The 25,402-nt window shown below is 39.5% G+C and overlaps 1 protein-coding gene and 1 pseudogene across 10 annotated transcripts in view; one reads left to right on the forward strand and one right to left on the reverse strand.

Annotated features, from left to right (window-relative positions):
• Positions 1–25,402, reverse strand: part of RAPGEF6 (Rap guanine nucleotide exchange factor 6) — a 221,326-nt gene that overhangs the window by 178,978 nt on the left and 16,946 nt on the right. For 4 of the 10 annotated variants that reach the window (XM_055430393.2, XM_055430398.2, XM_055430392.2 and 1 more), the window contains exons 2-4: positions 8,092–8,162; positions 7,065–7,121; positions 1,470–1,553 (exon numbers count right to left, since the gene is read on the reverse strand). In XM_055430393.2, coding sequence (XP_055286368.2) covers positions 1,470–1,553; positions 7,065–7,121; positions 8,092–8,162 — 212 coding nt within the window. Of the gene's footprint in view, positions 1–1,469; positions 1,554–7,064; positions 7,122–8,091; positions 8,163–17,481; positions 18,277–25,402 lie in introns of those variants that run through there. The other 6 variants (XM_088838824.1, XM_088838825.1, XM_088838821.1 and 3 more) reach the window with 6 other exon arrangements.
• LOC148777120 (nucleophosmin pseudogene) lies at positions 8,241–8,856 on the forward strand (annotated as a pseudogene).

The raw sequence follows: 25,402 nt of genomic DNA on the forward strand, positions 1-25,402 counted from the left end.
TAATTAAAAATTACTTATAAACACCAGGCACTGTTCTAAGAGTTATATATATATATAAACTCATTTATTTCCCAAAACTGGCTTATGAAATACAACCTATTATTGTTCCTATTTTAGAAGTGAAGAAACTGAGCCACAAGATGATTAAGTAATTAACCCAAGAAATAGTAAAGCAAAGAGATGAACTCAAGCAGTCTAGCTCTAAACTATCAACTTGTACAACTTCCATTGAAAAGTATGAGTAGTAGCTTGCTACAACCTCATAACACACGTAAGTGGGTACTATTATTATCCCCATTTACACAGGAAAACCAGAATTTGTCCAGAGTCAAACATCTAATAAGTGACAGAATCAGGATACTAGCCAAATTCCCGTTAGTCTAAAAGCTGATTTCTTAACTATAAAGGTATATTGCCTCCCTATAACTAAGAGCAATGAATCCATGAAATATCAGAAATTTGATATCAAATCTCAAATAAGAGTACAATAATATGTCATGGGATAAACTAAAGATTACACCCCAGATACAGGTGAGAGAGGAGAGTGAAATAGCTGGTTTAAAATTCAACACTCACAAAACTAAGATAATGGCAACTGGTCCCATCACTTCATGGACAATAGATGGGAAAACAATGGAAACAATGACAAACTTTCTTTTCTTGGGCTCTGAAATCACTGCAGATGGTGACTGCAGCCATGAAATTAAAAGATGCTTGCTCCTTGGAAGAAAAGCGATGACCAACCTAGACAGCATATTAAAAAGAAGAGACATTACTTTGCCAACAAAGGTCCGTCTATTCAAAGCTATGGTTTTTCCAGTAGTCACGTATGGATGTAAGAGTTGGACCATAAAGAAGGCTGAGTACTGAAGAATTGATGCTTTTGAACTATGGTGTTTTTGAACTATGGAGGAAACTCTTGAGAGTCCCATGGACAGCAAGGAAATCAAACCAGTCAATCTGATAGGGAATCAATCCTAAATATTCACTGGAAGGACTGAGGCTGAAGCTCCAATACTTTGGCCACCTGATGTGAAGAGCTGACTCATTAGAAAAGACCCTGATGCTGGGAAAGACTAAAGGCAGGAGGAAAACAGGATGAGATGGTTGTATGGCATCAATGACTCAATGGACATGAATTTGAGCAAGCTCCAGGAGGGGAGATGGTGAAGGACAGGGAAGCTGGCATGCTGCAGTCCATGGGGTCACAAACAGTCAGACACAACTGAGCCACTGAACAACAACAACATATTCCAGAAATATGAAATTTCAGTTGATTCCTGCCAAGTACTTCACGTAGTACCAAAGGCGTGCTGTGATTCATGGGGTCGCGGAGAGTCGGACACGACTGAGCGACTGAACTGAACTGAAGAGAAAATACATATTCTACATAAAATAGTTTAGCATAAGAAATAAAACAGTTGTAAACTTTGCCTATCAAATACACTAAGCAGCAAACGTAAACATACCTGCAAGGAGGCAAAACCATGGAGTCTTTCATAAGGACAGATCCAGAAAGCAGGATATACCAACATCTGGCAATAGTTTCTGAACTGTTTAAGTGAATAAATAGATGAGTAAATAAATATACATATTCACATGTATATATGAATTCAATACAAAATACAAAACATGAAAATATTCAAGTATTATTATAAGTAGTTAAAAATTAAGAGTCCTTGGAAATTTCCCTTGTCACCGAAGGTTTCATATAGACCATGTTCACAACTTACATAATAACTATCTTAAGATACAGGTTTCAGAAATACTTTTGGTTCTTCATTATTAACTTATATCAGTAACCTCCCATTCCTCATTTTTGTGTACTGCATCACCACCCATTTGATGAAGATCAACTCAAATATTGTACTAGATGCACATATTGAGAAGTTCTATTTCTGATAAGTTTAATGTATATCTTGCTTGGAGAATCCCAGGGACGGGGGAGCCTGGTGGGCTTCCGTCTATGGGGTCGCACAGAGTCGGACACAACTGAAGTGACTTAGCAGCAGCAGCAGCAGCAGGGACAGTATTGTTTGGAATTCACAGTTATCAATGTTCCATCTTCATGTTCAACTTTAATATGGGTCATAATGATCTACTTCTTTCACTTAAATTCTATTCTGACATAAAAAAATAAAATGTCTACCCAACCTTTCACTTTATGTGTTTTTGAAGGAGAAAAATATCAGATGACTTGAATCCATCATCAGTTTTAGTTCAGTTAAATCACCAATGGAAACCCAGAATACCGTTAGATGTTAAGTTTATAATATAATCATTTTGTCTCAAATATTTTTAATTTATCATACCTACAACTTCAATTAATTCCAATATGTAGAAAATTCTAATTTTATATAAAAGAAACATTCCCTCTGAGCTGGAGAACTGTATATCTAGCTATTGATATGTCAACTTGCATATATAACACACAATTCAACCTCAACATGTTCAAACTCTACCTATCATTCCCCTCAAAGCTGATTTTTTCCTAGGGTTCTCTATTCTCAACGAATAATACCATCCATCATCCAGAATCTAAGTGTCCAAACCATTCTACCTAACACCTAGGGTGAGCTTTCCTGGTAAATCCTATTGCTTACCATGAAAAGGAAAAATTATCATTAACTTTCCAGAAGACATTTTAAAGTTCTTACTATACCTCCCCTCTGTCTTCCCTGAGGGAAAATACAAATGGCTGAAAATATCCTACTTAAAGTTCTTTGTTTGGAAATTCCTCCTAATTCTTTTGAAATATGACTTTCGTACAATCAAAAAGGAATTAAAATCAATAAGAGAAAAATTTGCCCAAAATCAAGATGAAAGTTACGATTAAATGCTACCACAAGTCTCCAATCTTTATCTCTTTACTGAAACAGTCACAGAGTTGTCAGTAAATTCTACTATAAATACAGGAAAACTCCTGATGTTCAATCCTAACACCAAGAGAGCCAACCCAGCTAATGAATCAGAAAACATTCTGACCTTGCAGAGAACTCCACCCTTAGAGCACAGTTTGGCAATGTATCTGATGAGTAAACATAAGCAAAGGGAGTTTTTTAACATGGGTCCACCTATCTCCTTTCTTTTTACAAGTGAATAAATCTAAGAATAACCTAGCTGAGCAAAGAGTGCCATAGATAATCTTGTCAGATCTTACTCCTTCAAAGGCTTCACACTGCTCCTAAAATAAAGAACAAAAACTATTGTGGTGGCCTCCACCTACCTCTCTCCAGATCTCTCTCTTCCCATTTCCTCCTCTCCGCTGGTGGCACTGAGCATAGTGGTTTATTTTCACGTTTTCTATCATGCTGCTACCCAGTTAAGGTCAACTATATGCATTCTTTTCTCTGCTTCCACTAATCTCTGAATTTAAACTCTTTAATTTACACATTCATTTTTCTAAAAATTCTTTGGTTTATGATTAGCCAGATATAGATTTGGATAATTCTTAATATTAATTTTTAAACAGTTTAACTGAGGTATAATCTACAAACCATAAATTCACCATTTTAAGTATACGATTCAATGATTTTTATGAGGTTGAAAAGGACTGGGCAAACATCATCACAAAGAGACCCCCTCATGCCTTGTTTGCAGTCTATCCCTGCCCCAGGTAAACAATAATCTGCTCTGTCTCTACAGATTTCTATTTTGGACAGTTCATGTAAATAGAGTCATGTAATATGTGATGCTTCTAACTTACATCTTCCATTTAGCATAATCTGTCTGAGGTTTGCCCATGTTGTAGTATTTAGCACCACTTTATTCCCTTTTACTGACAAATGGTATTCCACGAACCAGATGGAGAGCATTTTATCTACCCATTCACTGGACGATTTCCAGTTTTAGGCTACTATGTACAGTGCCACTAAGAAAGAATATCTGTGTACAGTCTCTGTATGCACGTTTTCATATTTCCTTGGTAAATATATAAAAGCGGAATTACTGGGTTACATGGCAATATTTTAAGAAACTGCCAAACCATTTCCTAAAGTGGCTCTATTTATATCTGTACCACAAATATATGACAATCCCAGGTGTCAACAAATCCTAATCAACACTTGTTACTGTCTACCTTTTTGACTATAGCTATTTTTCCAAATTGTTTTTAATTGCAGTAACATTGGTTTACAGCACCATGTGTCATGTGTGTTTCTATTTCTGTATATCCTATAGCATGCTCACCATCACAAGTTTACTTTCCACCCATTACCATACAGGTGATCCCCTTCACTCATTTTGAACCCCTGCAACTGCAGCCATTCTATTGGGTTTAAAGTGGTATCTCAGATTAACTTTCCGTATGTAAATAATTTGCACCATTTATTGAAAAAACTACGCTTTCACAACTGAAATGCTTTAGTACCTTCATCAAAAATAAACTGTTCCCTGGTGGTTCCTTCTTAACACTCAGTTGTGTTATACCCACATTGTGTGCATATAGCTTATAGCTAGAGGTCCGTTAAAAACAAAGCAGAGACTACTTATAAATATAGGAGTTTATTTCTGGGCTCTCAATTCTGTTCCATTTATCTATAAATCTATACTTTTCCTTGATAGCTCTTATATATGTGTAGCTATTTTAATGAACTTTTTCTCCTCCATTACATGTTAAATTCATAAGGACAAATCTCAAATCTTTTCACCATTCTATACCAGCCTAAGCATAATAAGAATAAACATTTACTAATAAGTTAATGAATCAACAATTGAACAAATAAAGCTATAAAAATCCATATGAATCCAGAAAATACTTAGAAATAATGATAAATGCAATGTGCAGTGAAACACTGTAGTCAATACCAGAAAAGGCAGAGGAACCAGAAATTAAACTATCAACATTTGCTCGATCACAGAGAAAGCAATGGAATTCCAGAAAAACATCTATTTCTACTTAACTGACTATGCTAAAGGCTTTGACTGTGTGGGGTCACAACAAACTGTGGAAAATTCTTAAAAAGATGGGAGTACCAGACCATTTTACCTGTCTCCTGAGAAACATGTATGCAGGTCAAGAAGCAATAGTTAGAACTGGACATAGAACAAAGGACTGGTTCAAAACTGGGAAAGGAGTATGAGAAGGCCATATATTGTCACTCTGCTTATTTAACTTATATGCAGAGTATACCACGGAAAATGACAGGCCAGAGGAATCACAAACTGAAATCAAGACTGTCACAAGCTAGAATCAAGACAGCCAGGAGACATATCAACAACCTCAGATACACAGATGATACCACTCTAATGTCAGAAAGTGAAGAAGAACTGAAGAGCCTATTGATGAGGGTGAAAAGAGTAGAGTGAAAAAGCTGCCTTAAAACTCAACATTCAAAAAACTAAGATATGGCAGTCTCATCACTTCATGGAAAACAGAAGAGGAAAAGTGAAAGCAGTGACAGACTTTATTTTCTTGGGCTCCAAGATCACTGCAGACCATGACTACAGCCATGAAATTAAAAGATCCTTGCTCCTTGTAAGGAAAGCCATGACAAACCTAGACAGCATATTAAAAAGCAGAGACATCCTTTTGCTGACAAAGGTCCATATAGTCAAAGATGATTTTTCCAGTAGTCATATATGGACGTGAGAGCTGGACCATAAAGGCGGCTGAGTGGTGAAGAATTGATGCTTTTGACTTGGTAGTGCTGGAGAAGCCTCTTGAGAGTCCCTTGGACTGCAAGATCAAACCAATCAATCCTAAAAGAAATCAACCCTCAATATTCACCAGATGGACTTATGATAAAGTTCCAATACTTTGGCCACCTGATGCGAACGGCCAACTCATTGGGAAAGACCCAGATGCTAGGAAAGACCGAAGGGAAAAAGAGAAGGGTGTGGCATTAGATGAGATGGTTAGATAGCATTGGACATGAATCAATGGACATGAATCTGAACAAACTCCAGAAGACAGTGGGGGACAGAGGAGCCCAGCATGCTGCAGGCAATGGGGTTGCAAAGAGTGGGATACGACTTAACAACTGAATAACAAGAACAAATCAGCCGCTTACATAAAATAAAAGAGGTCCCTGTTGCCAAAAACTATGGAAGAAAAACAGAGAAGAATTATCTTCATAATCTGAGGAAGGTAAAGATTTTGTTTTTTTAAACAGGACATGAGATGCACTAATCACAAGGGGGAAAAAAACAAAAAGAATCTCTTTTCTTCGAAAGACTCCATTGATAGAATAAAAAAAAAAGCAAGCCACACATTGGGAGAAGATATTTGCAACTTATGCTCCAACAAAGGACTTAGATATAGCAGTCATAAAAATTTTATACAAATTGATAGACATAAGATAGCCCAATTAAAAAATGGTCAAAAACATGAATCAAGATTTCAGAAAATAGCTATCCAAGTAGACTATAAGGAAAATCATTCATCATCATTAAGCAGGAAAACAAAAAATAAAATTACAATGAAATAACAAAATGAAATATATATTTTAGATTCTAATACTAGAATCTCCTAAATTTGAGCACACGTATTTCCAATGCTTATTCCTAAGAATATTCCCCAAAGAAATGAGTAAATAAGGGTACAAAAAGACATGAATAAAATATTCATAGAAACTTACTATTTACGATAGGAAAAATACTGGAAACAACCCAAATATTTATCAGCAGTGGGAAAGACAAATTATTTTTTTCACATAATTGTATACTGTAAAGCACTGAACGAATGCAAAAACATGGAAGAATCAACATCTGTGAAGTATATAAAGCCTGAACAAAAGGTTTTGTATGAATTTTTATATGAAATTCAGAGACAAAACTAATCTAAGTTGACAGCCATCAGAGCTAAACTATCTTTCCAAGATGGCTGACTGAGCCCTCTGAAAAGCTAGTATGTTCTATATATTCACTGCATAGTAGTTACACAGATTGTATCTTGTTTATTAAACTTTATTGCACTTATTTCTTCCCTGAGCTCTATGTATGTTGTATTTCACAATTCAGGAATGTATTTCAATCTCTTCCACAGAAACTTTCAGAATCAAATGAATTTCCCTGCTAATAGTCCAAAGTTTAAACACTGTTAAGTCAATTAAGGAAATACTTACCAAAAAAGAACTTGATTGCCACTGTATCTCTCATAGCGTGCTCTTGCAGACATCAATCTATTTTTTAAAAAGTAAAAAAATTTAAAATTATCTTAAATTGTTTTAATAATTGTTAACAACTACCACAACAGAAAGTTATCAGATCTACCACTGAGTTTTTCACTAGAGTTTAAAAATATAAACATCACACACATACAAATCTGTTTAATAAACACAAATTTGCTTACATTTAAAAAATACTCTATTACTAACAAACACTCTAGTTTTCAATTTTCTTCTTTCTTCTTGATACACTTACTTGACATATACTAACATCTGAATAATGTTACACAGAAAAGAGAAAATAATAAATTCAAAACAATCATATTTTAGTGATTTGGTCCATAGCCAGAAACTTAAAGAACAGCCAGAAAAGTGATGGCTAAGCTGACCATGGGAAAGAAAACACAGGTTAATCAAAATTTATGCAAAGTTACATCAGTTAGTACTTACAGCACTCAAAAGTGCTTTTACAAATATAATTACAATGATACAAGGTGGCAAGAGAGTGAACTCATTTTACAGAACAGAAAAATGAGGTTCAGAAAGTTCATGGGTACTGTCCATAGGAGCTTATACCCAATCAAGAGTCTTGCTCCTTCCACTTTAATATAAAAACACATCGTAACAAGTCCATCTTAAGCATTTTACATAATAAATATCAATACAAAGTACAAAAAGAAAACAGTTCTGTTTTCTCTAGAAAGCACAGACTGAGCACTGTACTTTGCTTTAAATATTCTCATTTAATCCTCAAAATGTTGTAACAAAGCTAATATTTTTATCCCTGTTTTATGGAAGACTAAACTATAGCTTAGATGTTAAGACTTGTTCAAGGTCCCATGGCTAAGAAAAACTGGAATGAGAGGGGCCAATTGCTATGCAGAGCCTATAAAAAGCTCCTAAATGATTTGGTCCCTGCAAATCTATCCGAACTCATCTGAATAAACCTCTTGGCACATGCTCTTAAACACAGCATCACACTTACCGAAGCTGATGTTCCCTGAGATTTGATAATATTTCCATTCCATGAAGATAAGAATAAATAGTATTTAGGTCCTGTAAAACAGAGAAGATTTTAGATTAGTAACTTTGAATACTTCCAAAAATATTTTTCCTGGTGTGATTCTGGCCTGTATGGTTGTTTTTCTCAACAGTAGTTGTTAATTTCCATCTGGCTTCTCTCCCACCTAAGTGCACGCCTCCAACCTACGTACACAAGCCCCTTGAGGCCCAGGACTATCTTTTTGGTTGTGAACTAAAGGCTGACAAAGACTATCACTTTAAGGTGGATAATGATGAAAATGAGCACCAGTTATCTTTAAGAATGATCAGTTTAGGGGCTGGTGCAACGGATGACTGCACATTGCTGAAGAAGAGGCGATGAATCATGAAGGCAGTCCAATTAAAGTAACACTGGCAACTTTGAAAATGTCTGTACAGTCAAAGGTTTCCCTTGAGAGCTTTGAAATAACACCACCTGTGGTCTTACAGTTGAAGTGTGGTTCAGGGCCTGTGCATATTAGTGGACAGCACTTAATAGCTGTGGAGGAAGATGCAGTCAGAAGATGAAGAGGAGGAGGATGTGAAACTCTTAAGTATATCTGGAAGGCGTTCTGCCCCTGGAAGTGGTAGCAAGATTCCCCACAAAAAAGTAAAGTTTGCTGCTGATGAAGATGATGATGAAGATGGTGATGGTGACAACTTTGATGAGGAAGTTGAAGAAAAATCTCCAGTAAAGACATCTGTATGAGATATTTCACCCAAAAATGCACAAAAATTAAAAGAATGGAAAAGACTCAAAACTGTCAACACCAAGATTAAAAGGTCAAGATTCCTTCAAAAAAAGAGAAAAAAATTCCTAAAACATTGAAAGGACCTAGCTCTGTAGAAGACATTAAAACGAATGCAAGCAAGTACAGTACGGAACAATCCTGGGCAGTAGTGGTGAATTAAACCCGAAGATGGGGAGAGAGGAAAAAGAAAGACAAATATAGTCTAAACTGAGTATCAACAACAATCCAGACTGAAGTCTTCTATTTTAATTTCAATCCCCTTTCCTGATTGGCCACCCAACCACGCCCCATTCCAAGTTGTAAGCAATTTCTTGATCTCCTAAAACTCTTCTGACTGCTGTGATTCAGTGAACTTTATACGTTGCTTTCCATTATTTGTGCAACTGCCTCACTTCTGATCATGTTTTAATCACCTCTGCATTTCCCTAGGTGCTCAATAAATATTTAATCAAAAAACTAAAAATATAATAGAAAGAAAGTAAAGTGAAGTCACTCAGTCATGTCTGACTTTGCAACCCCATGGACTGTATGTAGCCTAGCAGGCTTCTCCATCCATGGAATTTTCCAGGCAAGAGTACTGGAATGGGTTGCCATTTCCTTCCATTTCCTTTCCCAGGGGATCTTCCCGACCCAGGGATCAAACCCAGGTCTCCCACATTACAGGTAGCCACCAGGGAAGCCCAATTGTGGGATATGATGATATCCCACAATTCTGTAAGCTACAACCACCTATCACATGATTGTTACCATGGAAGAGTCACAAAAATCTCTGAGTAACAACAGATCTGAAAAGGATGAGAATTCCCTCAACCCATACAGGAACCCCTCCTCAGCAAGGTTGACAATGCCAGAAATAAAAATTTCATTATTTCATACCAAGGTCTATTTCAGTTCGAAACATATGTAATCTTTCTTCTTCAGTGACCTTCAAACATTTGAAAAGCTATCCCATCATCTTAAATCTTTTTTGTTTAACCTCCAGATAACACAGTCTCAGTATTTGCAGGTTCCAGATCTTTCAGTTCAGTTGCTCAGTCGTGTCCAACTCTTTGCGAACCCATGAATCAGAGCACGCCAGGCCTCCCTGTCCATCACCAACTCCCAGAATTCACTCATGTCCACAGAGTCGGTGATGCCATCCAGCCATCTCATTCTCTGTCATCCCCTTCTCCTCCTGCCCCCAATCCCTCCCAGCATCAGAGTCTTTTCCAGTGAGTCAACTCGTTGCATGAGGTGGCCAAAGTACTGGAGCTTCAGCTTTAGCATCAGTCGTTCCAATGAACACCTAGGATTGATCTCCTTTACAATGGACTGGGTGGACCTTTCTTGTAGTCCAAGGGACTCTCAAGAGTCTTCTCCAACACCACAGTTCAAAAGCATCAATTCTTTGGCAATCAGCTTTCTTCACAGTCCAACTCTCACATCCATACATGACCACGGGAAAAACCATAGCCTTGACTAGACGGACCCTGGCTGGCAAAGTAATGTCTCTGCTTTTTAATATGCTATCTAGGTTGGTCATAACTTTCCTTCCAAGGAGTAAGCGTCTTTTAATTTCATGGCTGCAATCAGCATCCGCAGTGATTTTGGAGCCCTCCAAAATAAAGTCTGACACTGTTTCCACTGTTTCCCCATCTATTTCCCATGAAGTGATGGGACCAGATGCCATGATCTTAAGTTTTCTGAATGTTGAGCTTTAAGGCAACTTTTCACTCTCCTCTTTCACTTTCATCAAGAGGCTTTTTAGTCCCTCTTCACTTTCTGCCATAAAGGTGGTGTTATCTGCATATCTGAGGTTATTGATATTTCTCCCGGCAATCTTGATTCCAGCTTGTGCTTCTTCCAGCCCAGCGTTCCTCATGATGTACTCTGCATATAAGTTAAATAAGCACAGTGACAATACACAGCCTTGACGTACTCCTTTTCCTATCTGGAACCAGTCTGTTGCTTCCTGACCTGCATACAGGTTTCTCAAGAGGCAGGTCAGGTGGTCTGGGATTCCCATCTCTTTCAGAATTTTCCACAGTTTGTTGTGATCCACACAGTCAAAGGCTTTGGCATAGTCAATGAAGCAGAAATAGATGTTTTTCTGGAACTCTCTTGCTTTCTCCATGATCCAGTGGATGTTGGCAATTTGATCTCTGGCTCCTCTGCCTTTTCTAAAACGAGCTTGAACATCTGGAATTTCACAGTTCACGTATTGCTGAAGCCTGGCTTGGAGAATTTTGAGCATGACATTACTCGCGTGTGAGATGAGTGCAATTGTGCGGTAGTTTGAGCATTCTTTGGTATTGTAAGCATCCTAATTGATCTCCTCTGTGGAGATGACTCTGCTTGTCCTTACTCCTCTTAAAATATGACTTTCTTAAAAAAAAAAAAAAAAGAAGTCACTTTCAAACAGACTGAAGGGGCGTGCCAAGTGGGGCAGTGGTCAAGAACCTGCCTGCCAATGCAGGAAATGCAACAAATGCAAGAGATGTGGGTTCAATCCCAGGTGGGGAGGATCCCCTGGAATAGGAAATGGCAACCCACTCCAGTATTCTTGCCTGGAAAATACCACAGACAGAGGAGCCTGGTGGGCCAGTCCATGGGGGTCACAAAAGAGTTGGATACAACTAAGCATGCATGCACACATGATAAAGTGTTATTAGTGAAGTGCTGGTCACTCAGTCATGTTCTTTTCCTCTCTGAAAGAACTGGGGAATGTGTCTCTAGCTCTCATTCAGATAATTAGATATTAATAAATCCAGGTTAATACAGAGGTATAGTATAACCTCTGCTTAGTGCAATGGCATAGCAAAAGGAAAATGTGGAAGCAGGGAATATTCCTGACAGAACACAGTATTTTACCACAGAATGCTAGTGCACAGTGATTACAAAGAAGCTTAAACTCCTTACAAAAAATGTACCTCCTTATTTTCTTACAAGGAGTAATACCAAGGCAGACTGCTCCCAAACACCACCCTCCCACTTACTGATATGTAACTATCCAAGAATTATCAGATGACAAAGAAGAAAAAGAAGACACAACAGCTTTTTTCCCAACTAAGAAAACATGCAAGACAAGAAGATCTAAGGAAAAAAGCAATGATCTCTGATTCCAAAGATTACAACTGCCAATTAACCATTATGAACTCCATGAGCACACATATCGCTGTAAAATCCTTACCAAAATAAAAGTGAAAAAGATTTATAAGTATATTTCTTTTAAAAAAGAGATATGAACAAATTAAAAGAGGAACTGTAACAAATTAGTCTATAGACCTAAATAAGGTCTATAAAACTCTATAAGATAGCAGATGGAGCAGTGATATGATAAACTATATTTTCAAAGAGGGCTACAATGACAAATCTTATCCCATATGCTTTTTTGCAATGAGACTTTGTAACTCCCTCATCAAAACTGAGAACTAGGCACTCTCCCCATGGATCCGAGTTTGGTCCTGTAATTTGTTCTGATCCAAAGAATGTGGCAGAAATGAGGTTGTGTAACTTCTAAGATTCAAAAACCCTGAGACAACCAACATTGTGAGGAAGCCCAAAATAGTCTCACTGAGAGAAAAAGGTCAGTGGAACAGCACCAAAGTACCAGACAGGTGATTCTTTCTGAGCCCAGACCAGCTGAATGGAACTAAGAGAATGATAAAAGTCAAGGTTCCATGGGGCAAAAGAAATAACCTCACAGCCAAAACTTTCTGAGTTGGGATAATAAGCAGAGTACTGGCAAAAGTCTGGTTCACAGTGAGCTCTCACTGAGCATGCAGACCCACCCTAATAGTCTCTCTCCACTCCCAAAGTTTATAACTAGATTTATATAACTGGCGGTCAGAATAACCCTCACAAAGGATCCTAGGAGTAAAAGCTGTCATGGTGGAAAAGGCCAAGTAGAAACCTCCGTGTGCATGCATGCTAAGAAGTCGCTTCAGTCATTTACAACTCTGTGTGAGACCCTATAGACTGTAGCCCACTGGGTTCCTCTGGCTGTGGGATTCTCCAGGCAAGAATACTGGAGTGCATTGCTGTGCCCTCTTCCCGGGGATCATCCCTCCCAGGGATCAAACCTATGTCTCTTAGGTCTACCTGCACTGGCAGCTGAGTTCTTTACCACTAGTACCATCTGGGAAGCCCTCTGAAATTGCCCCATTCCCCAGAACAAGACAGTAAATAAAAGACAATATTGCTTTTCCAAAGGGGCAAAGAAGCAAAGACTAATGCTGCCAGTAAAGACTTTAAAGTATGCAAGGTGCCAGTACTTCCCATGCATAATCGGCAAAAAGCAGATAGGTCCTAAAAAATGACTACAGACAGCCAGATACTTAACCAAATTAAGCCCTGGGCACAGCTGCAAGTCCCAAACATAATACCATTGAAGGAACTGTTTAATTAAGCTTCAGGTGTTGATTTGGTCAATGTATTCTTTTCCATTCCAGTTACTAAAGTAAAAAGTACAAAAAACAGCAACTGTGTAGGACCATATTAATTTACAGTTTTGCCTAAGGGCTGTTTTAACTTTCTCAAGTTTCTGTCGTAATATAACCTGAAATCATCTAGACCACCTGACACATTACATACATATTTTGCTGACTGGACAGAACCAACAAGAAAATAAGCAAGAGGTACCTGGTATTGTGGAGTCTTGGAGAACACACTCAACTCCATAAAGTGAGATATTAATTCTATGAGGGCTCAAAGACCTGCAACTTTAATGTTTTCAGGGGTGCAGTGGTCAAGAGCATTATAAGACATCCCCTCCAAAGTGAAATACAAACTGTTGAGACTTAAGCTTTCATTCAAGGTGGAAAAAGACAGGCTGGACTTAACTTCCACCTAAAAGAACTCATAATAAATAAACAAAACAACATTTTTCAAGAGATAAAGACATCAGTTTAAAAAAAAGAAAAAAGACAGTGACACTTGAGGGGGAAAAAAATGCCTGGTGGTGTCTTGAGAAGAGGGTTTCCCAGTGGCTGAGTGGTAAAGAATCTGCCTGCAATATGGGAGACCTGGGTTCGATCCCTGGGTCAGGAAGATCCCTTGGAGGAGGGCAGGGCAACCCACTCCAGTATTCCTGCCTGTAGAAACCCATGGAGAAAGGGACCTGGCAGGCTACAATCCAAAGGGTCACAAAGAGTCAGACACAACTGAAGCGACTGAGCACGTCTTGAGAATTACCTGGCCACCAGGGAGGAGAATGTAGCTGAAGTCTGCAGAGCAGGACAGAGGAAGTGCACACTATACAGAAAAAAAGAATGTTCTGCAAACTTACAGAGGGTTTCACTCGAGTCTTAGGTTGAGTACCAGCCATTTCAAGTACAGGAAGAAATTTCTGAATTCAGGGAAAGAATCACCTTAAGGGATTAGAGTAGCAGTCCTCAATCAAGACTGATTTTGCTCCTTGGGTGACAGTTATGTCTGGAGACATTTGGGACTGTCATCATTTTTGAAGGGGTAGCGGTAAGTGCTCCTAGCATCCACTGACTATAAGCCAGAGATGCTGCTAAATATCCTATGATGCCCAAGACAAAGCCTTAGAATAAAGAATTCTCTGGGCCAAAACAATAGCTCCAAGGTTGAAATTTCCTGGATTAGAGGGAACAATACCCAAAACTCACACTGGGACCAGAAGAGTTGCTACTCCCACCAGGGAGACTGAAAAAAATCTCATAATTCAGAACACATTTAGTAGAATACTCAGAAGCCTTTGGATTCAGTATTGGGGCAAAATTAACGCCTCACTAAATGTTACTCTGGTGCTACACAGCATAGTTCAAAAAACAGCCCCAAAAGGATCAAAAGAATTTCCAAATTACTTAACTCTGCCCCAGAAAAGGCAATGGCAAGCCACTCCAGTACTCCTGCCTAGAAAATCCCATGGATGGAGGAGCCTGGTAGGCTGCAGTCCATGGGGTCGCTAAGGGTCGGACATGACTAAGCGACTTCACTTTCACTTTTCACTTTCCACTTTCACACATTGGAGAAGGAAATGGCAACCCACTCCAGTGTTCTTGCCTGGAGAATCCCAGGGACGGGGGAGCCTGGTGGGCTTCCGTCTATGGGGTCACACAGAGTCGGACACGACTGAAGTGACTTAGCAGTAGCAGCAGCCCCAGAAAAATATTTATAAGAAATAAAAAATACGCAGCACATAAAAAAGTAAACTTCACAATCTCTGGTAGTCCATCAAAGATCATCAGGCATGCAAAGAAACAGGAAAAATGACCCATAATGAGAAAAAAAAAAACAAAATCAACTCAGTAATTATCAGATAACAGAATTCATATAAAAAGACATTTTAAAACTTATTAAAATTATACTCCTTATGTTTAGGAAAATATAGAAAAGATTAACCATATAAAATGGGGTATTAAAAAAATTCCAGGACTTCCCTGGTGGTCCAGTGATTAAGAATCTGCCTGCCAATACAAGGCAGATGGGTTCGATCCCTGGCCCTGGAAGATTTCACATGCCATGGAGCAACTACTGAGCCACAATTACTGAGCTCACGCTTTAGAGCCTGTGAGCTGCAACTACTGAAGCCTGTGCACCCTAGAGCTAGTGCTCTGCAACAAGAGAAGCTACCAAAATGAGAAGCCCAAGCACCACAACTAGAGAGTAGGCCCCATACGCTGCAACTAGAGAAAGCCCAAGTGCAGCAACAAAGACCTAGTGCAGGCAAAATAAATTAAGTTTTTAAAAAACCATGGGGGAAGGAGATTAAAATGGCAGATGATGAGGAGTCTGACCTCACCTCCCCCAACGAACACATTAAAAATATATATTTACATGGGGAACAATTCTCACTGAAAACAAACTGGAGACTGGCAGAAAGGTTCATAACAACCAAGGCTGTAAAGAAAGATCCACATGAAGTCAGGTAAGAAGGGAAGAGAAGCAATCAGGTAAAGATCTGAAACACAAATTGGGAAACCTAGCCCTGGAGTCCAACACCAGAAAGATAAGTCCACATGGCTGGCAAGAAGACCAGTGGGACTAGCAGGGGGTGCCGTGAGAAATCTAGACTCCGCTACTGAAGAGCACGTCCATGCTTGCTTGCTTGCTCTCAAAACAAGATGGAAGAAGCAACTGAAAATGTCAGGGGCTCCAGCTGGCTTCCTACATCGGTCCCAGAGTGTACCCTGGCCCATGCTGGGGGCAATTTCAGCCCCTCTTGCTCCACAGCACAGCTCCCCACTAGGGCAAAGGCCGACACTATCAAGTAGGTTAAGTCATTGTGACAGAGTCAGTTCAGACCCAGCACTGCATCTGAATGCGGTGAAGGCAATCATTACTGGCGTTTGTGGGGACAGAAGGTCAGAAGCCGCCTGGAACTCCAGGGTGCTGGGACTGCCCCAGCATGCACCTAGACCTACACTGACTGCCCACGCTGGCCCCTTGTGCTTCAGCACTGCTACCCTCTGGGGTGAAAATGCCAAAGTTGGGAGGGATGAGGACACACGCTTAGAGAAAATGGAACCAGCTCAGACCTAACCTTCAACACTCCTGCTTCAGTACCTTGGAAACTTGGGAAAAAAGATGCCCACTCTTGGCCCTTCTATTTAACACAGTATTGGAAGTCCCAGCCACAGCAACCAGACAAGATAAAGGAAATATAATACTAAATTGGAAGAGAAGAAAACTGTCACTATCTACAGATGGCATCATACTTTATACAGAAAACGCTAAAGATTCCACCAAAAAACTATTAGAATAAATGAATTCAGTAAAGTTGCAAGATACAAGATTAACATATAGAAATCCATTGCTTTTCTATACACTAATAATGAATTAATACGAAGAGAAAACAAGATAAACAATCACATTGGAAACTGCATGAAAAGAATAAAGTACCTAGGAATAAACTTAACCGAGGAGGTGAAAGGCCCATATATTCAAAACCATAAAGAACTGATAAAGGAAACTGAAGACAATAAAAAGAAACGGAAAGATGTTTTGTGCTCATGAACTGGAAGAACTAATGTTGTTAAAATGCCCATACTACCCAAGACAATCTACAGATTTAATGCAGTTGCCATCAAAGTAAGACTTCCCTGGTGGCTCAGACGGTAAAGCGTCTGTCTACAACTCGGGAGACCCGGGTTTGATCCCTGAGTCAGGAAGATCCTCTGGAGAAGGAAATGGCAACCCACTCCAGTACTATTGCCTGGAAAATCCCATGGATAGAGGAGCCTGGTAGGCTACAGTCCATAGGGTCACAAAGAGTCGGACACGACTGAGCGATTCCACTTTCTATCAAAATAACCATGATATTCTTCATAGAACTAAAACAAATAATCCTAAAATTTATATGAACTGCAAAAGAAACTGAATAGCCAAAGCAATCTTGAGAAAGAAGAACAAAGCTTGAGGTATCATGCTCCCTGACTTCAAACTATATTACAAAGTAACAATAATCAAAACAATATGGTACTGGCTCCAAAAAAGGCCACAACAGATCAAGGAAATAGAACTGAATTTTTGGGTTCAGTTCAGTTCAGTCGTGTCCGACTCTTTGCAACCCCATGAATCACAGCACGCCAGGCCTCCCTGTCCATCACCAACTCCTGGAGTTCACTCAAACCCACCTCCATCGAGTCGGTGATGCCATCCAGCCATCTCATTCTCTGTCGTCCCCTTCTCCTCCTGCCCCCGATCCTTCCCAGCATCAGAGTTCTTTCCAGTGAGTCAACTCGTCACATGAGGTGGCCAAAGTATTGGAGTTTCAGCTTTAGCATCAGTCCTTCCAATGAACACCCAGGATTGATCTCCATTAGAATGGACTGGTTGGATCTCCTTGCAGTCCAAGGGACTCTCAAGAGTCTTCTCCAGCACCACAGTTCAAAAGCATCAATTCTTCGGCGATCAGCTTTCTTCACAGTCCAACTCTCACATCCATACATGACCACGGGAAAAACCATAGCCTTGACTAGACGGACCCTGGCTGGCAAAGTAATTTCTCTGCTTTTTAATATGCTATCTAGGTTGGTCATAACTTTCCTTCCAAGGAGTAAGCGTCTTTTAATTTCATGGCTGCAATCAGCATCCACAGTGATTCTGGAGCCCAAAAAAATAAAGTCTGACACTGTTTCCACTGTTTTTCCAACTATTTCCCATGAAGTGATGGGACCAGATGCCATGATCTTTGTTTTCTGAATACTGAGCTTCAAGCCAACCTTTTCACTCTCCTCTTTCACTTTCATCAAGAGGCTTTTGAGTTCCTCTTCACTTTCTGCCATAAGGGTGGTGTCATCTGCATATCTGAGGTTACTGATATTTCTCCCAGCAATCTTGATTCCAGCTTGTGCTTCTTCCAGCCCAGCGTTCCTCATGATGTACTCTGCATATAAGTTAAATAAGCAAGGTGACAATATACAGCCTTGACGTACTCCTTTTCCTATTTGGAACCAGTTCGTTGTTCCATGTACAGTTCTGACTGTTGCATCGTGACCTGCATACAGGTTTCTCAAGAGGCAGGTCAGGTGGTCTGGTATTCCCATCTCTTTCAGAATTTTCCACAGGGTTAGAGAACCCAAAAATAAACCCACACACCTATAGTCAATTAATCTAAGTCAAAGGGAGCAAGAACATACAATTGGGAAAAAGACACTCTGCAATAAACTGTGCTGGGAAAACTGGACAGCTACATGTAAAACAATGAAATTAAAACATTTCCTCAAACCATATACAAAGAAAACTCAAAATGGATTAAAGACTTAAATGCAAAATGTGAAACCATAAACTCCTAGAACAGAATATAGGCAGAACACTCTGTAAATCAAAGCAATAATTCTTTTGTATCTGTCTCCTAAGGCAACAAAAACCAAAGCAAAAATAAATGAGACCTAATTAAACATTCAGTTCAGTTCAGTCGCTCAGTCGTGTCCGACTCTTTGCGACCCCATGAATCACAGCATGCCAGGCCTCCCTGTCCATCACCAACTCCCGGATTAAAACATTAAGTGTTATTAAAAAAATTTCTATTTTGTATTGGAGTATAGCCAATTAACAATGTCGTGATAGTTTCCGGTGAACAGGGAAGGGACTCAGCCATACATACACATGTATCCATCCTCTCCCAAACTCTCCCCCTACCCAGGCTGCGCTATAACACTGAGCAGAGTGCCCTGAGCTATACAGTAGGTCCTTGTTGGTTATTCATTTTGTACATGTGCATCCCAAACTCTGAAACTATCCCTTCCCTCATCCTTCCCCCACCCAAACCATAAATTCATTCTCTTAAGTCTGTGAGGCTCTTCCTGTTTTGTAAACTCATTTGTATCATTTCTTTTGAGATTTCACCTATAGGGGATGTGACACAATGTTTCTCTTTCTCTGTCTGACTTACTTCACTCTGTATGACCATCTAAAGGTAAGAGCTTTTGCGCAACAAAGGAAACCATCCATGAAACAAAAAGACAAATTAACTGCTCAATGAGAGAAAATATTTACAAATGATATGACTGACAAGGACTTAATACCCTAAATATATAAATAGCTTATATAATTATCAAGGAATTAAAACTCAGAAAATGGACAGAAGACATGTAAGACATTTTTCCAAAGAAGATATACAGGTGGCCAATAGGCATATGACAAGATACGCAACATCACTAATACAGCATAAAAATGTACATCAAACCACAATTAAACACTACCTCAGTTCTGTCAGAATGGCTATCACCAGAAAGATCACAAATAACAAATGCTGCCAAGATGTGGGAATAAGAGAGTCCTAGCAAGGAAACGGAATATAAATTAGTGCAGCCACAATGGAAAACTATCATAGGGCTTCCCTGATAGCTCAGTTGGTAAAGAATTCATCTGCAATGCAAGAGAATCTGGTTCAATTCCTGGGTCAGAAGATCCGCTGGAGAAGGGACAGGCGACCCATTCCAGTATTCTTGGGCTTCCCTTGTGGCTCAGCAGGTAAAGAATCCACCTGCAATACAGGAGACCTGGGTTGGATCCCTCGGTTGGGAAGATCCCCTGGAGAAGGGAAAGGCTACCCACTGCATTATTCTGGCCTGGAGAATTCCATGGACTTTATATACAGTCCATGGAGTCGCGAAGAGTCAGACACAAATGAGCGATTTTCACTTTTACTGTGAAAAAACAATACAGAGATTCCTCAAAAAAAGAAAAATAGAGCCTACCATATGATCCAGCAATTCCACTCCCAGGTATACATCTGAAGAAAATGAAAACACTAATTCAAAGAGATACATGCACCCAATGTTTATAGCACTATTATTTACATACAATAGCCAAGATACTGAAGCAACTAACTGTCCATCAACAGATGAATAAAGAAGATGTAGTATGTGAATGTCTGTGCACACACACATATACACACAATGGAATACTGCTCAACCACGAAAAGGAGTGAAATTTAGCCACTTTAAAGAACACAGATGGACCTGGAAGGTATCATGCCTAGTGAAATGAGTCATACAGAAAAAAATATTATATATTATCATTTACATATGGAATCTAAAAAATAAAACCAATGAATACATAAAACAAAAACAGACTCATAGATATAGAGAACAAACTAGTTGTTACTGGTGGGGAGAGAGGCAAGATAGGGCTAGTAGAAGACGAAGAAGTACAAACTGCTGCTGCTGCTAAGTCACTTTGGTCGTGTCCGACTCTGTGTGACCCCATAGACGGCAGCCCACCAGGCTCCTCCGTCCTGGGATTCTCCAGGCAAGAACACTGGAGTGGGTTGCCATTTCCTTCTCCAACGCATGAAAGTGAAGTCGCTCAGTCGTGTCTGACTCTTCACGACCCCATGGACTGCAGCCTACCAGGCCCCTCCGTCCATGGGATTTTCCAGGCAAGAGTATTGGAGTGGGGTGCCATTGCCTTCTCCAAAGAAGTACAAACTGCCAAGTATAAAATACAGAAGATACAAGGATGTAATGTACAGCATAGGAATAGAGCCAATATATTATAATAACTGTAAATGGAGAATAACCTACAAAAATAGTGAATGACTACACTGTATGTATAAACTAATACTGTACAATACTGTAAATCAATTATACTTAAATTTAAAAGAATGAACATAAATAAATAAAACACAGGGAGAAAAGACCAAAAAAATCTTAACAGAGCACCAGTGAGACAGGAAATAACTTTAAACAGCCCAACAAAAGTATAATTGGAGTCACTGTGAAGAAAACGAAGAACAAAAAAATAATTTGATAAATGGTGGAAAGTTTTCCTTATTTGATAAAAACTATAAGCTTGTACATCCATAAGGCTGAACAAAACTCAAGCACAAGAAATATGAAATAAACAATAGCAAAGCACATAAACTGCTTAATAAATGATAAAGAGAAAATTGTAAAAGCAGGCAGAGGATATCTCTGGTGGTACAGCGGATAAAAATTTGCCTGCCAACGCAGGGACACAGGTTCGATCTCTAGTCTGGGAAGATCCCACATGCCACAGAGCAACTAAGCCCGTGTGCCACAACTACCGATGCTGCACTCTAGGGTTCATGAGCCACAACTACCCAAGTCCACATGCTTAGAGCCTGTACGCCGCAACAAGAGAAGCCACCGCGATGAGAAGTCCATGCACCACAATCAAGAGTAGTCCTCACTCACCACAACTAGAGAGAGCCTGCGTGTGGCAACAAAGACTCAGGGCAATAAAAAAAAAAAGCAGCTACAGAAAGAAGGTAAATTACACAGTGTGAATAGTAATTAGAATTACAGAACACGTCTAGTCAGAAACAATGCAATAAAGACAATACTGTAGTCAATTACCACCTTTAAAGTCACACGAGAAAAAAATTAGCTAGAATACTCTTCCAGTCAAAATACCTTTCAAATAGGAAAGCAAATATTTTTTCACATATACAGAGATTGAATCAATCAATCACCAGCAGACCTGCTCTACAAAAGTAAGTCATTTCCATAAAAGAGGAAAACAATACCAGATGGAAATCTGGAGCTATACAAAGGAATGAAGAAAACTGGAAATGCTAACTACATGGATAAATATAAATCTTTTCCCTAATTTATTAAAAAAAAAATTGGCTATTTAAAGAAACAGCAACAACAATGATAACAACATATTATGAGGTTTATAATATGTGTACAAGCAAAATGCATCACAATCGCAAACGCGAGAAGGTAAAAATGTAGGTATAATATTGTAAGGTTCTTTTTTATATGAGAAACAGTACAATATCACTTGAAGGTTGTGGTAAGTTTAAGATATATACTACAAAGCTTAACAAAACTGATAGTTTGCAGATTCTTTTGGATTTTCTACTATACAATAAAATCTCCTGTGAACAAGAACAGTATTGTTTCCTCCTCCGTATATATATGCAGGTAATTTTTTTTCCTAGCTTTAATGCATGAGCTAGCGCTTCCAAAACAATGGCTGGTAGGCGTGGTCATATACTACAAACACAGCTGCTGGGGCCCCACCCTTTTAGTTAAGAGTCGTCATAACCTGGCCAGACACTCACAAAATGCCTATCCCATGGAAATGTGCTTGTTATTTTCTGACATCAAGACAACTTTTAGTGGCAAACAAGATTTCAAAACTGTAACACAAAAAGTTATGTCATGACAAACAAAATTAGAAGCCCCAAAACCTGATCTGCCAGATGAGGGCAGACTAGAGTCCAGGAGTCCCAGAGTTTTCTGAGATTCTCAAATGAACTATGTCATATTATTTCCTTTGTTTTCAGGTCAGAGGATATCTTTGGTACATCACTGGTGATGGTACATCAGCAGCTGACAATTAGGAATTCACTTCTCAATTTTAAAGTCTGTGAGAATATAATTCACAAGTTTTTACATACATATGGTTCTCCAGTTCTCTGCCTGAATAAAGACTGACAAAGTTTCTGAACTTTAGATTCTGCAAGTCCTTCTTCAAATATCTAAAAGTTTGCCCTTTATTTGTCTCCAATCTTCTCTTCAACAATTTGGTCATTTTACATTCAGTTCTCCAATGGCATCTATAAGTGGTGACCACAAGGATCTGAAGAGAAGTATTAGGATTATTCCTACTAGGAATTAGCAAACTCTTTCTATAAAGGGTCAGGCAGTAAACATTTTAGGTTTTCTGGGCCGTATGGTTTTTGTCACTACTACTAATCTACCTTGCCTTTGCAGCATGAAAACCAAAAAAAAAAAAAAAATAGATAAATGAATAGGGGTAGGTACATTCCAACAAAACTTTAGTTAAAAAATACCTGGTAGGCTAAATTTGGTCCCTAAGGAATACTCTGTAAAGTCCTAATGTGTGTTTGTGTGTTCAGTCATACAGTTATGTCCAACTCTTCGGGATCCCACAGACTGTAGCCCATCAGGTTCCTCTGTTCATGGGATTTTCCAGGCAAGAATACTGGAGTGGGTTGCCATTTTCTACCCTACGGGATCTTCCTGATCTAGGGATTGAACCTACATCTTGCGTCTCCCACATTGGCAGGAGGATTCTTTACCACTGTGTCACCTGGGAAGCCCAATTTCTAATGCATATGGTCAAAAATATCTGGCAAGAAAGTCAAGCCATGAATGGGGTGGAAACTGGAAACATCAGATTTCCACTTTTCCAAGCTTCCATAAAACTATGGCACAGGCTAAAGATCCAAGTGCTACCAATCAGATATACTCATCACAAACTTTTAATCTAGTGATACCAAGAAGCAAGAACTGTGGCTGAAGGCTCTGTCAACACATGCAGTGTACAGTGTACATGGTCAGCACTGCAAGCTATGGTATCCACTGTGTTCAATGAAAGCAGTAGTAGTATCTTTACCAAATATGTGATAAGGTGTATGGATCATGTCTAGCTCCACATCTATTTCTCCAGCACTCCCAACAAGTCTATAGCTACCCACTATCTTTTTAATAAATTCCTTTTCTTTAAATTAACCAGAACTGGGTTCTGCTGCATGTAAGTTACAACCTAAAAAACTCTTACAGTAGCACTATCGTCATCACTTGGGGAACTTGGCAAAAATGTGAATTTCCATACCTGATGAATGAGAATTTCCGGAACAGGATCTAGTAGTCTGGTTTAATGAGACCGACAGGTGGTTCTGATACACATTAAAGTTTAAAACAAGTGGTTTATTGGTAGGATTTATGCCACCCTCGGAGAAGGCAATGGCAAGCCACTCCAGTACTCTTGCCTGGAAAATCCCATGGACAGAGGAGCTTGGTGGGCTACAATCCATGGGGTTGCTACTAGTTGGACACGACTGAGCAACTTCACTTTCACTTTTCACTTTCACGCATTAGAGAAGGAAATGGCGACCCACTCCAGTGTTCTTGCCTGGAGAATCCCAGGGACGGGGGAGCCTGGTGGGCTGCCTTCTATGGGGTCGCACAGAGTCGGACACGACTGAAGCGACTTAGCAGCAGCAGCATGCCAACTCTGGGGGCTTCCCAGGTGGCCCAGTGGTAAAGAACCTGCCTGCCAATGCAGCAGCCACAAGAGACATGGGTTCGATCCCTGGGTTGGGAGGATCCCCTGGAATAGGAAATGGCAACCCACTCCAGTAATCCTGCCTGGAAAATACCATGGACAGAGGAGCCTGGAGGATACAGTTCATGGGGTCAAAAAAGAGTCAGACAACTTAGCGATTGAACATGCACACACACACACGCCACTCTGGGTTATCTGGCTGATAACCTACTAAAGAGGAGGGACACCAGACTGAGATGTCTAGTAAACCCTGGTTCCTCCAGAGCTCCTAGTTTTAGGGTCACAAGATGCTAAGCATTTATGAAACAACAGAAAATAATCTTTCAGAACAAAGAATGGTTGTAATAGCAAACTGATACATTCTCTCATATGATGTGGTTGGTTATGGGTTTTGGGACAATAAGTATTTACAGTTGTTGACTGTGTAATGCTGGTCTTAGAAAGGGGTTTCTTGTGGTTTCTGTACCAATTATCGCTGACACAGGTTCAAGGTACTGCACTGTCTGTTAGGCTCCTGGTGTGTCCAAGATCAATAAAGGCTATTATAGATACCCAAAACAACCCCAACAGAGGCAGACTGGAAGTCTTACAGACATTTTTGGTAATAAAAAACGTAAATGCTATATTTAAAGCAATGTTGTTTACATTGTGCACTTGAAAGTTGTTCTACTGAAACTCGAAGAGGGAAATCATGAAGAAGATGGAAAACTAGAAATCTATGACATTCCATATCAGTAACACCTACATCAGACCCTGGTTCTGTAACTACAAAACAGTGAAGAAATTATCCAGGGGCCTGAGGTCACAAAGAGTCAGACAGGACTGAGTGAACGCACACAAATTAGAACAAATACCAACTCAGGATTAGAAAATAAAAACAATTATTCCCATTTGGGCAAAAAGAAGGTGAGGAAATGGTGATGACTCAGCACGTCATAAAACACATCAGCAATACCCTCTCAGCCAGTCAGTTATGTGAGTGAGTGAAAGTGGGCAAGCTGAGGTAGGTAAGACCAATGTCATCCTACAAGCTGCCGTTCAACA

This window comes from Moschus berezovskii, chromosome 8 (genome assembly GCF_049115385.1).
Source record: "Moschus berezovskii isolate FMDL1 chromosome 8, NW_MosBer_1.0, whole genome shotgun sequence".
In the NCBI taxonomy this organism is placed as follows: Eukaryota; Metazoa; Chordata; class Mammalia; order Artiodactyla; family Moschidae; genus Moschus; species Moschus berezovskii.